General features: G+C 43.9%; 1 protein-coding gene across 2 annotated transcripts in view; it reads right to left on the bottom strand.

Annotated features, from left to right (window-relative positions):
• The window catches only part of DGKI (diacylglycerol kinase iota), a 375,957-nt gene that overhangs the window by 13,740 nt on the left and 349,005 nt on the right, over positions 1-13,212 (bottom strand). For both annotated transcript variants that reach the window (XM_087820996.1, XM_087820997.1), the window contains 2 exons: positions 5,265-5,302; positions 1,502-1,622 (listed from right to left, as the gene is read on the bottom strand). In XM_087820996.1, coding sequence (XP_087677122.1) covers positions 1,502-1,622; positions 5,265-5,302 — 159 coding nt within the window. The remainder of the gene's footprint in view (positions 1-1,501; positions 1,623-5,264; positions 5,303-13,212) is intronic.

Raw genomic sequence — 13,212 nt, 5'->3', positions numbered from 1 at the left:
TTCAGGCCAAGGGGTTAAGCAAACTCTTCATGGTGAGGAGGTGTTTGGACAAAGGAGGTAAGCCTAGTGCGACTGACAGTCTAATACCTTCCAAGGCCCTTGCAAAGATTCGATGATGTGTTTAGTATAAGCGGCTGGCATAGAACCTGCGCTTGCTAATGGAAAGTATGTTCTCTATTTGTGGCTTTGCAATATGACTTAAAACATCTATACAACTATTTCAAATATAATTATGCTATTATGATTTTTTTTTTTCTTCTTAAGCCGGCAATAGCTTGAAAACAGTGACTGCATTTTACTTGTGTGTATACTGGTCTACAGCATGTAGTTCCTATTACACACTCCACAAATATTTGTTGAATGAGTAATTGAATGAACAAAGGCAATAAGATATTTGCTAAATTGAGTAAAAAGGTGAGCAAGAAGGGATGTGAATGTCTATGATGTTTTCTATTTACAGCCTGCATTTGTTTTTGTTTGTTTTTTTGTATGTTTTTTAAACACGCCCTCCATACCTATTACATCCAAAAAATACATTGTACTTTTCTTACCTACTTTTCATACACAGTTGTTTCCTTTTACCCTTACTATTTTTAAGTAGTTTTGATTGATTAGAATTCTTAACCCTTAAAATCCTTGATTCTTAAATGTCAAGGAATTGTCTTCAGCCTGCGTTTGGATGCGAAGAGGGTTGGCCTCAGGCTCACTGCTGGGGCTCACAGCGCAGCTTCCAGGAGGTGTCAGAGTTAGAGACCCGTCCACTGTTTCTCATTTGCAAACAGCCAAGCCAGGCAGGTATGTGTGTCCTCCCCCCCCCCCCCATCTTTATTGCTGTTCTTTAGCAGAGAAACACTATGGGAAGCTGTAAGGAGTGGTCAAGATGTGGTGTTCATCATGTGTTTATGCCTCTGAAGCGCTTTTAGAGGAAGATGCCAAAAATTGCAAACTGCTTCCAGAAGATGATATAAGGCCAAATTAGAGATCCCGGTAGGAAGCGGCCCAGGAGGTGAGCGTGGCCTGCCGCAGAGGGCAGAGACTACCAGACGTTTCCAAAGAGACTAAAGCGTGAGTTGTGTTGAAAAGATGAATGAAATTCAAACAGCAAACAAATAAATAAATAAGCTAGAAGACAGAAAAAATACTCATGAATCCTGAGAACAATCAGCTACGACTATGGATTAGACACCTGTCCCAACCAGTTAACTTCCCAAAACAATAAAGCATATTATCCAGGCTGCATTGGCTTTTGTCTGTTTTTTAAAATTAACCAGGCCCCAAATACCCTGCAAAGATATTAATATGAAAAGTATTTCTATTAATTGATTCGTTGGATACCCCTGTGGGTGAGAGGCCTACAATCCTGCTGCCTCAAATAAGCAGGGAGAGTCCGCTGAGAGTTGGCGAGCATGTGGACATTCTGCAAACGGCCCGGGTGGAAGCCAGCTTAGCTAATTCAATCTGTTTGTGAGTAAGTGGTCCTCGGTTCACTGCGCCTACTCACCGTGGTCGAGGATATACTTCACGATCTCCCCGTTGCCGGTTTTAGCTGCGTGGTGAAGGAGTGAACAGTGGTCTGGTCCCTGAATTAGCAGACTGCCTCCGTTTTTATAGCTCTCTATTAGCTGAAAAAGAGACAGATGAAAAGCAGCTGAGACACAGTCCGGAACAAGGAGATCGGCTCGCCGGTGATAAAATGAGAGCAGTGCAGCAAACCACAAATGTCTCTAGCCTCAGAGGGCACAGAGAAGCAGAGAGAGAAGTGACCTTCCCCAGCTGTGTTGTCACTCAGATAGATGGCCAGCGTCTCGCTAACTCCTCAGAGGGTCTATGGGTGTTGAGCATCCTAAGAAAACCAAAACATAATGACTTATTTATTTTTGTTTGTTTTTGTGTCTCTTTTCTGGACACTGGTCCTTGTTCCAGAGCAGCAGAGGGTGGAGAAGAGTATAAAAGCTTTCCTATGTTGGCTCAGCTTTGTCTTGAAAGAACAATAAAAGCTACAGGCAGGAGTAGCTTGGTGTCCGGTAGATGACTCCTTTCCTGTTCTTTGGGTTGCCTTCCATCTCTAATGAACCTAGCTACACAGAAGCTCCTTCCCGTTTCCTGCGCGAGGTCGCTGTACACGCGCACACAGCATGCACACACGCACACACACGCACGGCTTCCTCCTTTATCCAGGTGTGCAGCCCAGCCTGCACGCATTCTGCTGATCATCCTACACCTGCTCCACAGGGCTAGAGATGATCTGAGGGGTTCAGAGAATGTAGGAATAGAAACCCAAAACACCTAAACCTTGAGAACTAGAAAAAAAAACACATTTTGCAGCCTGAGGATAAGATAGCTAATGGGGGCATAGTCTAAGTTTGTGAAATAGTAAACATTATAGAAAGTATAAATGGGTCCCTATTCTGCAAACTTCGGCATATCAGGACAGGAAGAGCCTTCTGGAGCTTCTAAAAGGTAGTTTTAGGACAGATAAGAGTCAAACAACCCAGCAAGTAACAAGCAAAAGGAATGTGTCCACCACCAAGAAGCTGGATGGCACATTATAAAAAAATCAACATCTCACGAGATCAAAGAGAGGAAACTTACACAGTTCGTGCTTCTACTCAGATACAACCATAGCACTGCCATGTGTCAGGTGCCAGGGAAACAGAAATGAAGACAACTCGGCCACTGGCCTCAAAGACCTACAGTCTCCCATGGGGGCACAGATGTGGAAAGAACTACACCGGAGCGGAGAGGACCGTGATGGGGCCATCCCAGGGCTAGGAAAGCATGAAGTAGGGGATGGAAAAGTCATGAAAGACTTCCTAGGAAACATAAAAAAGGAGTAGCTGAAGGGGCGTAAGGCACACACGGGGACTTGATCCCCACACTGCGCAGTAGGAAGAAGCAGCTAAGAGTTTTCCACCTGAGTCTACGAGAATCCTGTTGTTTCACTGCATTGCCTCAGTGATAGTCCCTTTCCTTGGGGCAGATCCACGATGGATTCGGGCTCAGTAGAGGAGCACAGGCCCAACCCATCCGCTGCCTTGATTCTGCCTTTCCGTAGTGTTTTTAGACACTGAGCATTAAGTTAGTCGGTGGGCATCTCACGCGGCCCAGCTCATGGAGCTCCTCAAGGCAGCTTTCCCACGGATGGTCCTAGGGGCCCTTGTTCTCTGCTCACTGGTGCACCGCCCTCTCTCACACACACATGCAGCCAGTTTCACATTTAACACTGATGGTGCTTTCTACTTGCAATAGAAAAATTAAAGAACACAGAGAAGAAGGAAAAAAAGGGAAAGAAAAATACTAGGAAAGGAAAAGAAAGAAAGAGGTAAGAAAAAAGAAAGCGTAAAAACACCCCAAGCCCCTTGTATTTCATCTCTCAGTAAATAAGGGGAAGTTCTTGCATTGTTTCTTAGACGTTTAGGTAGTAAGACAGTTGACTGAACATGGTGATTTCCTATAACTCGAATGATTCTGCATATTAAATACAAAAAAATTGTGGTGATACACCCAAGGACCTGGAAAACTCGCTGCCTAGACTAGAAGCATGCACGAAATAAGGTGAAAGGGTTTCAAATGTACAGTTTGCAAAATGTTCTGGCTTAGAAGCTCCGCAAGGGCAGGGGTCAGATCTTAGTCATGTCTTCATCTCCCAGAACCTGATAGGAGGCAAAGCAGGGAGTATAGGATGGTACTGGTTGAATCTACTGCTGGGAAATGGCATTGAACTCACAGGTGTACTGCGCGGAGAGCACCTTTCTCTTGCGGGTAACACTTCCTGGTAACACTATGATCTGGACAGTGCACAGGCCCTATTTCCAGGATTATGTGTCTAAAGACGGCTGTTTGCCTGGCTGGTGTGGCTCAGCGGTTGCACATCGACCTAGGATCCAGGAGATCGAAGTTCGATTCTCAATCAGGGCACATGCCCGGGTTGCAGGCTCGATCCCCAGCAGGGGGCGTACAGGAGGCTGCTGATCAATGACTCTCATCATTGATAATTCTCTCTCTCTCTCCCTCTCCCTTTCTCTCTCTGAAATCAATAAAAATATATTTTAAAAAATTAAGATGGCTATTTATCAACGTGTTTGTAACCATCTCACCATTTGTTTTATGCTAGTGACCTGTGAAAAAGGTAGCACAGAGTTTCTCAGTTTATTCAACAGTTGTGTCTCAGAAGAAATTGTATTCAAGGGCAGTGCTTCCCAGCTTTCTTCTAAGGCTTTTGGTTTCTGGATCTGCAATGGCACCATCCTCCACAGGCTGGGGAGAAAGGCACAGCCTGTGCCCCTAGGGAGCTGCCCATATTACAGAGCTGATCGATGCCAGTGTGGGCCTTACAGGTATAGATGGGCAGCCATAGTCCCAATGCCCGAAAAGGACATGGAACCAAATATAGCTTTTAGAATGGTCATAGACTATATCAGGCTTTATAACAAAGATTTGCATCTCCACCATGTTTAGCTCTTAAAAACACAGGTTAATACTATGTTAATAAAATAGCCAGCACTTTAGAATCCCTTCTATGTAATAGGAACAGCCAAGAGCTTTACATGTATCATTACATTCGATCCTCACAAAGTGAAGAGAGAGGCATTATTATTATTCCATTTTATAGATGAAGAAAATGAGGCACAAAGAGAATTAAGTAATTATACAAAGTCACACATCTAGGGAATGGCAGAGCTGAGATCTGAACCCAGGCAGTCTGACTTCAGAATCTGCGTTCACTTCCTTCCCTCCGAACTAAAATTCACCAGAAAACATAAGTACAAATTAAAATGCTCAAGGAGGATCAGACAAAGTATCTTCTTTTAGTTTCCTGTGGTCCCCAAAATATAAAACTGTAATAATGTTGGAAGACATAGGCTCTGACCTGAAGAAGGTCTAAGTAATTTTTACACATGCATTCATTTCAAGATGTCTAAAAATAAGTCTTTAAACCTCCAATATCGGCTTCTAGAGAACGGGAATTGTGGGCACTGTGAGCACTGTGTCCTGGGGACACGCAGTCCATTTTAACGAGTCAAGGCAAATTGCACGGTTATCTTCCAGAAACCTTTTGCTGTTAGGAAACGTGGACATGCTGTGAGGACCCCTCTCATCCTCTCTGTCCAATTTTCAACAAAGCATTCCTCTTCTTTCTACTCAGCCAGCACAGGCAGGGGGTTTGATAAATGACATATGGGGTCATGAAAATTTGGTGTGAAATGATGTTGACTTAAAGTTCTTAAAGAATCACCAAAAGTTTGGGTAGGAAGATATCTTACCTTCATAAGATCACCAGCTATTACTGCCTGCAAAATTGCTGCGAAAGACAAAAGAGAGATGTCTCATTAGTAGAAGACCCTCTCATTAAAATATTTAAAAGGGCTGGATCCATATTTTGCAGAAATAGTCTACATTTGAGGCAGGGACCAGGGAAGGAGAAGCATGCCAAGGTCGAATCTTGGAACAGGCTATGAGGCCTTCTCGTCAGCCCTTCCCTACCCGGGCACCCATCCCCTGTATCCTCTAGAGCCTGCCAGAGCCCCCTCCAGCTCTGGGGCAGCAAAGAGAACATGAAATTTGGAGTCGCACAGGTTGGGTTCAAATCTTAACTCTGACACAAGTTGTGGAACACTGAGTGGAGCATTTAATCCCTCTGGGCCTCTGTTTCCACATCTGTAAAACAGCAAGTCTAAATCTTCTAGGATTGCTGAAAGGGCCGATTAAATCACATAAATGTTCCTAACACATTCACCGATGCCGGCTAGGTGCCTAGTCATGCTTGCGTTTGGTCCCCTTTTTCTAGTTCCTCCTACGTTGTCCTCTTGAGGTTCAAAAAAACATTAGTGATTTTGTGGGTGTGCTTTGTAATGATAAATGAATACCTCCTGCTATGGAAATGAAGGGGACCAGCAGCAGTGAAGAGGAAACACATATATTTTAATTACGTTTTGGAGAAAATAATCATGTTTAGCATCTAATTCAATGGTGACTCTTATGGAAAGGACCCAAAGGCTTAGGTAACCTGAACTAATTGTAAGAATATATAGCCTTAGGGGGGAAATAGAAGTACATGTGCGTGTCATGGGGGGGTAGATGGATGAGAAAATAGGACTGATAAAAGGGGAACAGAGTATGCTTGCGTCTAATGACAATTGTGTTCCTAAAGGGGTCATATGCATAAGGTTAGAAATGGTTGCTGTAAAAAATAAAAACAAAACCTAGCCCAGCCGTTTGGCTCTGAGGTTGAACACTGGCCTAGGATCCAGGAGATTGGGGTTCAATTCCCAGTCAGGGCACATGCCCAGGTTGCGGGCTCGATCCCCAGTCGGGGGTGTGCAGGAGGCAGCCCATCAATGACTCTCTCATCATTGATGTTTCTCTCTCTCTCCCTCTCCCTTCCTCTCTCTGAAATCAATAAAGACATATTTTTAAAAAAAGGAAAGAAAAGAAAAAGAAATACCTAAAACTATACCAAAGATAGATTATTTTAGGCTTTAATGTCACAAAACTTTAGAAGAATTTATTTTTCAAAGCATCATTTCATTGTTCTGTGTGAGCAGTCTCTCCTATAGAGTTAGCCAAAAATTCAGTATCATGCATCAAAGTACATGGAGCCTTCGACCGTCCCTGCGCAAAGCCTTCCCAGCTTTTATGTGGAGCGTTTCCGAGCCCGGGTGCCAGGTGCCGTGGGCCGCAGGCACGTTGAACTCTCTCACTGGCCCCGGACCGAGTGCCTTCTCCCGATCAAAGCAGGAGCCCTGCAAACCTACGGAAATGAGCACGGAGGAAGAGGGGGGAAGAAAGAATAGAGAGAAAAAGAGAACCGGAAAGAGCGGGGAAATGTTTCCTTTCCGTAACGAGCTGTCCACAACATGCCCTTGTCACCTCCCTGAGGCGCCTGCGCAGTGCTTGGTCCACTGTCAATACACAACAGTTGGTTGTTGGATGGATTGAAAAGACGGCAAAGAGAGAAAGGACTGAGAAGGGGAGAGAGACAAAAGTCACAGACAGGGACCTGATAAAATACTGTATCAAAAGAACCTAAGAAAACATGTCCTGTTCTTCATATTATGGATGGGGACACTGGGGTTCAGGGTAAAGTGGCTCTCTTGGAGCACAGGGCTAGTGGTGGCCCAGTCACCACCATCACACGGTTCCCTGTGTCCAGTCCAGGTCTCTGTCTACTGCCCTCTGTGGGCTCACCATGCAGAGCTCTACTAGAGGCGTACAGAAAATGGAAGAAAATAGTCTTTATAGATTGTAAAGCTTATAAGGTTGTGGAAAAGGCACTGGATTAGAGTCTTAATTCTAATCTCTGTAAGTTACTAGGCACATAAATTTAAAAGTCACTCAATCTTCTTGAACCAATTTTCTTACTTGTAAAATACGGTTAACAGCTATACCGCTCATCTCTCTGTACTAAGAATAAAACAAAAAAAATGCTTTATAAATAGATATGTAATATTACCAGAAGGGTTAGTTCTCAGGACTTTTGTGACTGTGCATGAAAAAGACATGAACACTTGGGAAGCAGCAGACACAGACAGCTCTGTTACTAGCGGCCCATCACATGAAGGAGCCGATGGGATGGCGCCTAACCCCCAGAGGTACAGCCTGCATCGGAGGCCAGGGAGGCAGAGGCGGGAGGGAATATTAGCAATTGCAGGCCTGGGGGAACAAATCAGCTTGGACTTTTATGCTACAGGATGCTCTTTCACGCAAGCAGAGTACCCACCTAGGAAAGAAAGAAGGTGAGGGAAACTGCCCGAGGGGAAAGTTAATGCCGAGCTGCTACACACTAGTTCAAAACAGCACAGAGCCTACGCTTTCAAAATCATATTAAAACTTTCCCCAGAACCTAAAAGAAAAAAAGAGGAATGTAGAGAAAAAGAGAATAAAGGAGAGAGAAAAGAAAAATGAATTCATTAACTTAGAGCACTTGTGTAATAAACTTTAGTGCATGTAAGTAATAAATCAAGACAATGAAGGAATTCCCCAGGACTAAGGCTATTTAAGGGGCACTAAAAGTGAAAGGAAGGAAGGGAGGAAGGAAGGAAGGAAGGAAGGAAGGAAGGAAGGAAGGAAGGAAGGAAGGAAGGAAGGAAGGAAGGGAGGGAGGGAGGGAGGGAGGGAGGGAGGGAGGGAGGGAGGGAGGGAGGGAGGGAGGGAGGGAGGGAAGGGAGAAGACAGGAGAAAATTTATTGGCTAACTGTGGAGTTCAAAAAAGGTTTCTTGGAGGAGGCACAGTTGAAGCCAACTTATGATAAGTAGAAGTAATTAGCAAAGGAGGTTTGGGAAATTCTTGTACGATAAAGGTAGGATATGAACAAAGACGTGAAAGTTCAAAGTCATGGTGTCGGAGGGAACCTGCAAAGAGCTGCATGTGACCACGTCTGAAGTGGGGAGAGGTCTCGGGCAATGTCTGCGATCACGGGGACCACCCCAGTGAGCACAATTCATGTCAAGAGAAAGCTCTTGGGTTTTACCCTGCAGGGGATGGGAAGCTACTGAAGAGTGAAAAGTTGATGAACGTTCTTAAGGATGCCAGTATGCTCATCCCTCCTAGAAAGAGAGTGACGGCCTGCTCCCAGCTGTGTCCTCCCGACACCCACACTGCAGCCCCTTTCGGTTTCCACCCCAGACTCACTCAGAAGCACTGTGACTTATGTCTGTTCATTTCCAACAGCCTCCCAGCTTCAAGCCCATATGAACAGGTAGAAGATCACATAACAGAGTCACAACCACAAATAATTTCCAGTTGCACTGGAGATGGAAAGCTTGAATATTTATTTGTAAGTCAAGCAATGCACCCAAGGGTAGCTATTATGCAAACATTAGCAGGCACAAGGCCCACTTCTCTCTCCTCATTAATGTCCTTCCCCATGAGCACTGCTGTTTAAGATTTCCTCGGCGTAAAGAGAGCTTGAATCCATTAGTCTCAACTCCAGATAATACCCTTCTGAAAGATCAAGCTTAAAAACAAAAGAGTTGTTATGATTACGGTATTATCCCTTATTATGTCCTGAGCTCTTGCCTTTTCCAAGACTCCTCTACTCTGAAGAAACAATGCCCCACATGCAAAGACACAAAACAGGCCAAACTGTTAATGGAACAAAAGGTTACTGAGTAGATGAGTAAGTTCCTGGACGATTACATCGCATAAACTTATGTAATTAGACAGAAAAGTAAGGGGGGGCAGGGAATGGAGAACTTTGCCATTTTTAGGGGTGAGAAGTTGAATCATTAGTCACATGAAACGGTTTGTTTTTCCTTCAGCGCTACGCCTTCCAGTGAATTGCTATCCTGTAAACATCCCAAGACAGAAAACTGGAACTGAGGGGCCAAGGCGCCAGGAAGGAATCACTGTTCTCCTTCTCGGTCTCTGCTCCTGAGGCCTCGATGCCCAAGAGCCAGGATATCCTCAGACATCCGTGCATAGAAGAAATAAATGGCTCCTCTCACCTGGACTCTGCATAGGGACAGCAGTCCACGGGGCCACTGGCTGGCCCGCCTGCTCCTGCCACGCCAAGCCCTTTGAGGATGCGGGAATGTAACTAGAAAATAAGCGTCACCCTCTCAGGGAACTGACATTTTGGCAAGGAGTCCACACTTGGAAAGGACATATTGTAATTGCATCTAGAATCAGACTGCTTAAGTCCTGTGAGTGCCATTAACTAGCTGTCACCTTGGGTTAGTTACCAAGCTTCAGTTCTCTTATTAGGAAAATGAAGGTCAGATTGCTTCTTTTGAGCCTCTGCCTTGCAAATAAGCTCAAGGAACAGAGAATTTGGCCATTACAGACTTCAGTGTAGAACAGCGTGGGATGCTGATGCTTTTAGCCCTATTACACCGAGAAATGAGGTTAGACAAAGGCCAATGACGGCTCTAGAATTTGGCATATGACTGTTTCCATAGGGATAGTATAAGGTTTGATTTTGCTTTGCAGATGAAAATATTTAAGAACAAAAAGTAAGTACACAGAACTCGGCAAAGCCACATATATGTTTATCATTCTTAATAAATTGACCGAAAAACTACATTATTTATTATATATAGAGTTGCAACTCTGAGCTCTTACATTTACTGAAAAAGTTTAATCTTTCATGTTCAGTTACTTTTTAATTTTTAAATTATTTTAGTGCCTACTCATTTGTTTTCTATTGACAGCAGTCATCTAAATCTTTTTTTTAATTATAGAAGAAAATATTAAAAATAAAAACGGAAACCATTGAACAAAGAGAGGCTTGTGGAGACCTGGCAGGGGCTGGAATCAGTTGACTCACTGGGAATGATAAATATATGTCTGACTTGGCAAAGTTCTGCATACTTTTTACTCCTAAATATTTTCATCTGCAAAGCAAGAATCACAACCTAAATGACCCCTTCAGAAATTGTCATATTCCAAATTCCAGAGCCATGTTTGGTCTTAGTCTAACCCTCCTCGTTCATAAATGAGGACATGGTTTTGAGAAGTGACTTTCCAAGATCATGTGCTTAGAATCCAGCTGAGGAGAAGAGGGACTTTATTTTCTTTATCTTTTGGTTTCTTTTATATTTTCTTTTATTGTTTCTAACCTCTAGCTCAAGAGTTCTTTCCACAATGCAATTTCTCCTTGGTTTAGCTTGGAGCAGGGTAGGCGAAAGTTAAAACAAATGACCCCAAATAAAAGTTTCATGAACACATCGCATGCAAAATGAAGCCAACTGAATTGATGGCTTTAAGAGGCAACGCTTTTATGCCAAAGGAGACTGAATAGTGAGCTCACCCAGGACAAGTGCTATGTTCACGGTTCCCTCAGCCTGACCGTCACTGGGGTCTTCATACCTGTCCTTTATTCCAAGTCACTTGCTGCTCAGCCACCAGAGAGCTGGCACTGTCAGCTGCCTAAGCACCCACTTCTCTGACATACATATTTCTGCAAAGCATTCCCTTAGCAGATGCATTCAGTCAACCGCGGTACATGAGCAACAAACTGTGAAGGCTTAGCTCCCCAAAATGGGACTTAAAACGATCATCAAACACTGCGAAGGTGATCTAACACACATACTGCGATTATGCTAATCAGGCACAAATGAGAAACAGCTTCTGGAAATGACTGTAATTAATGTCATTTTACATAGTCATACCTAACAAGTCCAAGATGAAGTGAGAGGAAGGAGGAATTAAATATTTCTAAAGGCCTCTGCATTTTAATCTAGGCCTAGAGGAGGTTTTGACAATTGATAACAAGATACGTGTCAAGTTATTTGTTAATAATACTAGGTTAAAAATACTGAGAGTTTTTTATAATGCAGTAGGAAAGTTTCAACATTATTCTTATAATGACATACACATCTATATCAGTTCTCCACTACTGCATAGCAATTCATCCCCAAACACAGAGGCTTAAAACAACAATGATTGAGTTTGGTCAAAAATCTGCAATTTGGGCTGGGTTCAACAGAAACAATTTGTTTCTGTTCCACCTGGCATCGGCTGGGGCAGCTCCACTGAAAGCTGAGAGAGCCACTTTCAAGACGATCATAACTGGCAGCTGGGTGCCGGCTTCAGCTGGGAGCCTTGGCTCCTCTTGCACAGGTTCCTCGTGGGCTCTTTGGGCTTCCTCCTGAAATGGTGGCTGGGTTTCAAAAGCAACCTTCCCAAGGACAGCCCAGTGGAAGTGACCTTGCCTTGGAAATCACACTGTCATTTCTGCTGTCGTCTCAACTTTGCTCATAGCCAAGGAGAGAGGACATAGACCCCCCACCTCAATGGAAAGAGTGTCAAAGTCATATTCAAGACTGTGTGGGATGGGTGATAATGCTCTGGCTGTTCGGGGAAGATACAATCGGTCTCATCTCATCGCACCCGTGCATTGTGATGTCCTTTGCGTCAGAGGATGGGTGTTGGCTTCCAGTGAGCATCGGGAAAAGGCCATGAACAATAGCCTTTGCTACGCGTGCCACCAGAGGAGTGTATTTTGTATACGATATCATCTGTTTTATGTCCTGGGGTATCTCAGCAGAAAAATTATCTGAAGGACCAGCTTTCTGGAGCAGGAAGAAAGGCACGAAGAAGAAGAGGCGACAACAGCTGTTTGTAGAATTGAACTAGGAATTCTACCTAAGGCAGCTGAGTCCGAATTCTCTTTACAATCAGATGGGAGAGAAGAGACGGCTTGGCTGGAGTAGGAAAAAGAAGGGGGAAGACTCACTCACTGAACTCTAATCCTTCGTCCCTCCCTCTGCCTACCAGCCTCCCCTCCATCGCCCAAATGTGGAGCGGAGGGTGCAGAGCACACATCTGACATATCTTAGTATTATTTTATCACCTTATCATCATTGGGACGAATCCATCAGTGGCATCTAAGGGTCATCCAAACACCACCTGTGCCAAATCTCTCTTAAAGTATAACCATCCATGGGAGACAAGACATAAATAGGTTTTGCATGTCTCTAATGACAGAGTTAATCCTTTAATTCAATTAGTCCTTGCTAATGGAATGCATGGATGTATATGGGTTCCTTCCATCTGCTGCTGCAATCCTTTTGAAGCTACTATTAGCATGGAAGAGGCTTCCTGTTTGGAGAAAAAACAAACAGCCCCCATCCAGCGGTCCCTCCTGGCAGAAAAACTCCACCCTGCTGCCAGAGGCCCAGGACATGTTCCCTTCGGAAACAGTCCGTTCCACTTCCCTCATTCACCACTGGAATCGGCTATAAACAGCGCAGGGACCAGATGTCTCTCCCAAACATCCCATTTGTTTATCTGTTGTTGTGAAATTGTTGTCTGGTTGTTTCACATGTCTAAGTCCCATCTCTGCAATTAAGCCACTAGCACAAAGACTGTGATTTGATTTTATTTTTTCTCTTTGTTTCATCCAGACTTCATCTTTCACTGAAAACTCCAAAGTACAGGAAATATATGAAGTACTTAATAAATACTTGGTTAATACTTGTGGCCTGGTGACTTAACTGGCTATCATTTCAATACTCTTTGAATCCTGAGTCAAGGAAGATGTTCCAGGAAACGAAAGAAAACCCGCTTTACTGGCCCCTGCTGAACCTGGCAGTCAATTTGGGGGCTGAAAATATTTTTAAGTCTCTTTGGTATCTAATGTTGCTTATTAGATGCACTGAAACACCATTGCAAGTATCTCAGCAGAGCAGAACTGTTTATATTATGGGTCAAATCAGAGCCCTATACTAAGCAATGACGCATGTTACTTCCCAGGACATCAGTAGCAA

Source organism: Miniopterus natalensis, chromosome 10 (assembly GCF_054644295.1).
Source record: "Miniopterus natalensis isolate mMinNat1 chromosome 10, mMinNat1.hap1, whole genome shotgun sequence".
Taxonomy (NCBI): Eukaryota; Metazoa; Chordata; class Mammalia; order Chiroptera; family Miniopteridae; genus Miniopterus; species Miniopterus natalensis.
This window is presented reverse-complemented; position numbering and strand designations above follow the sequence as displayed.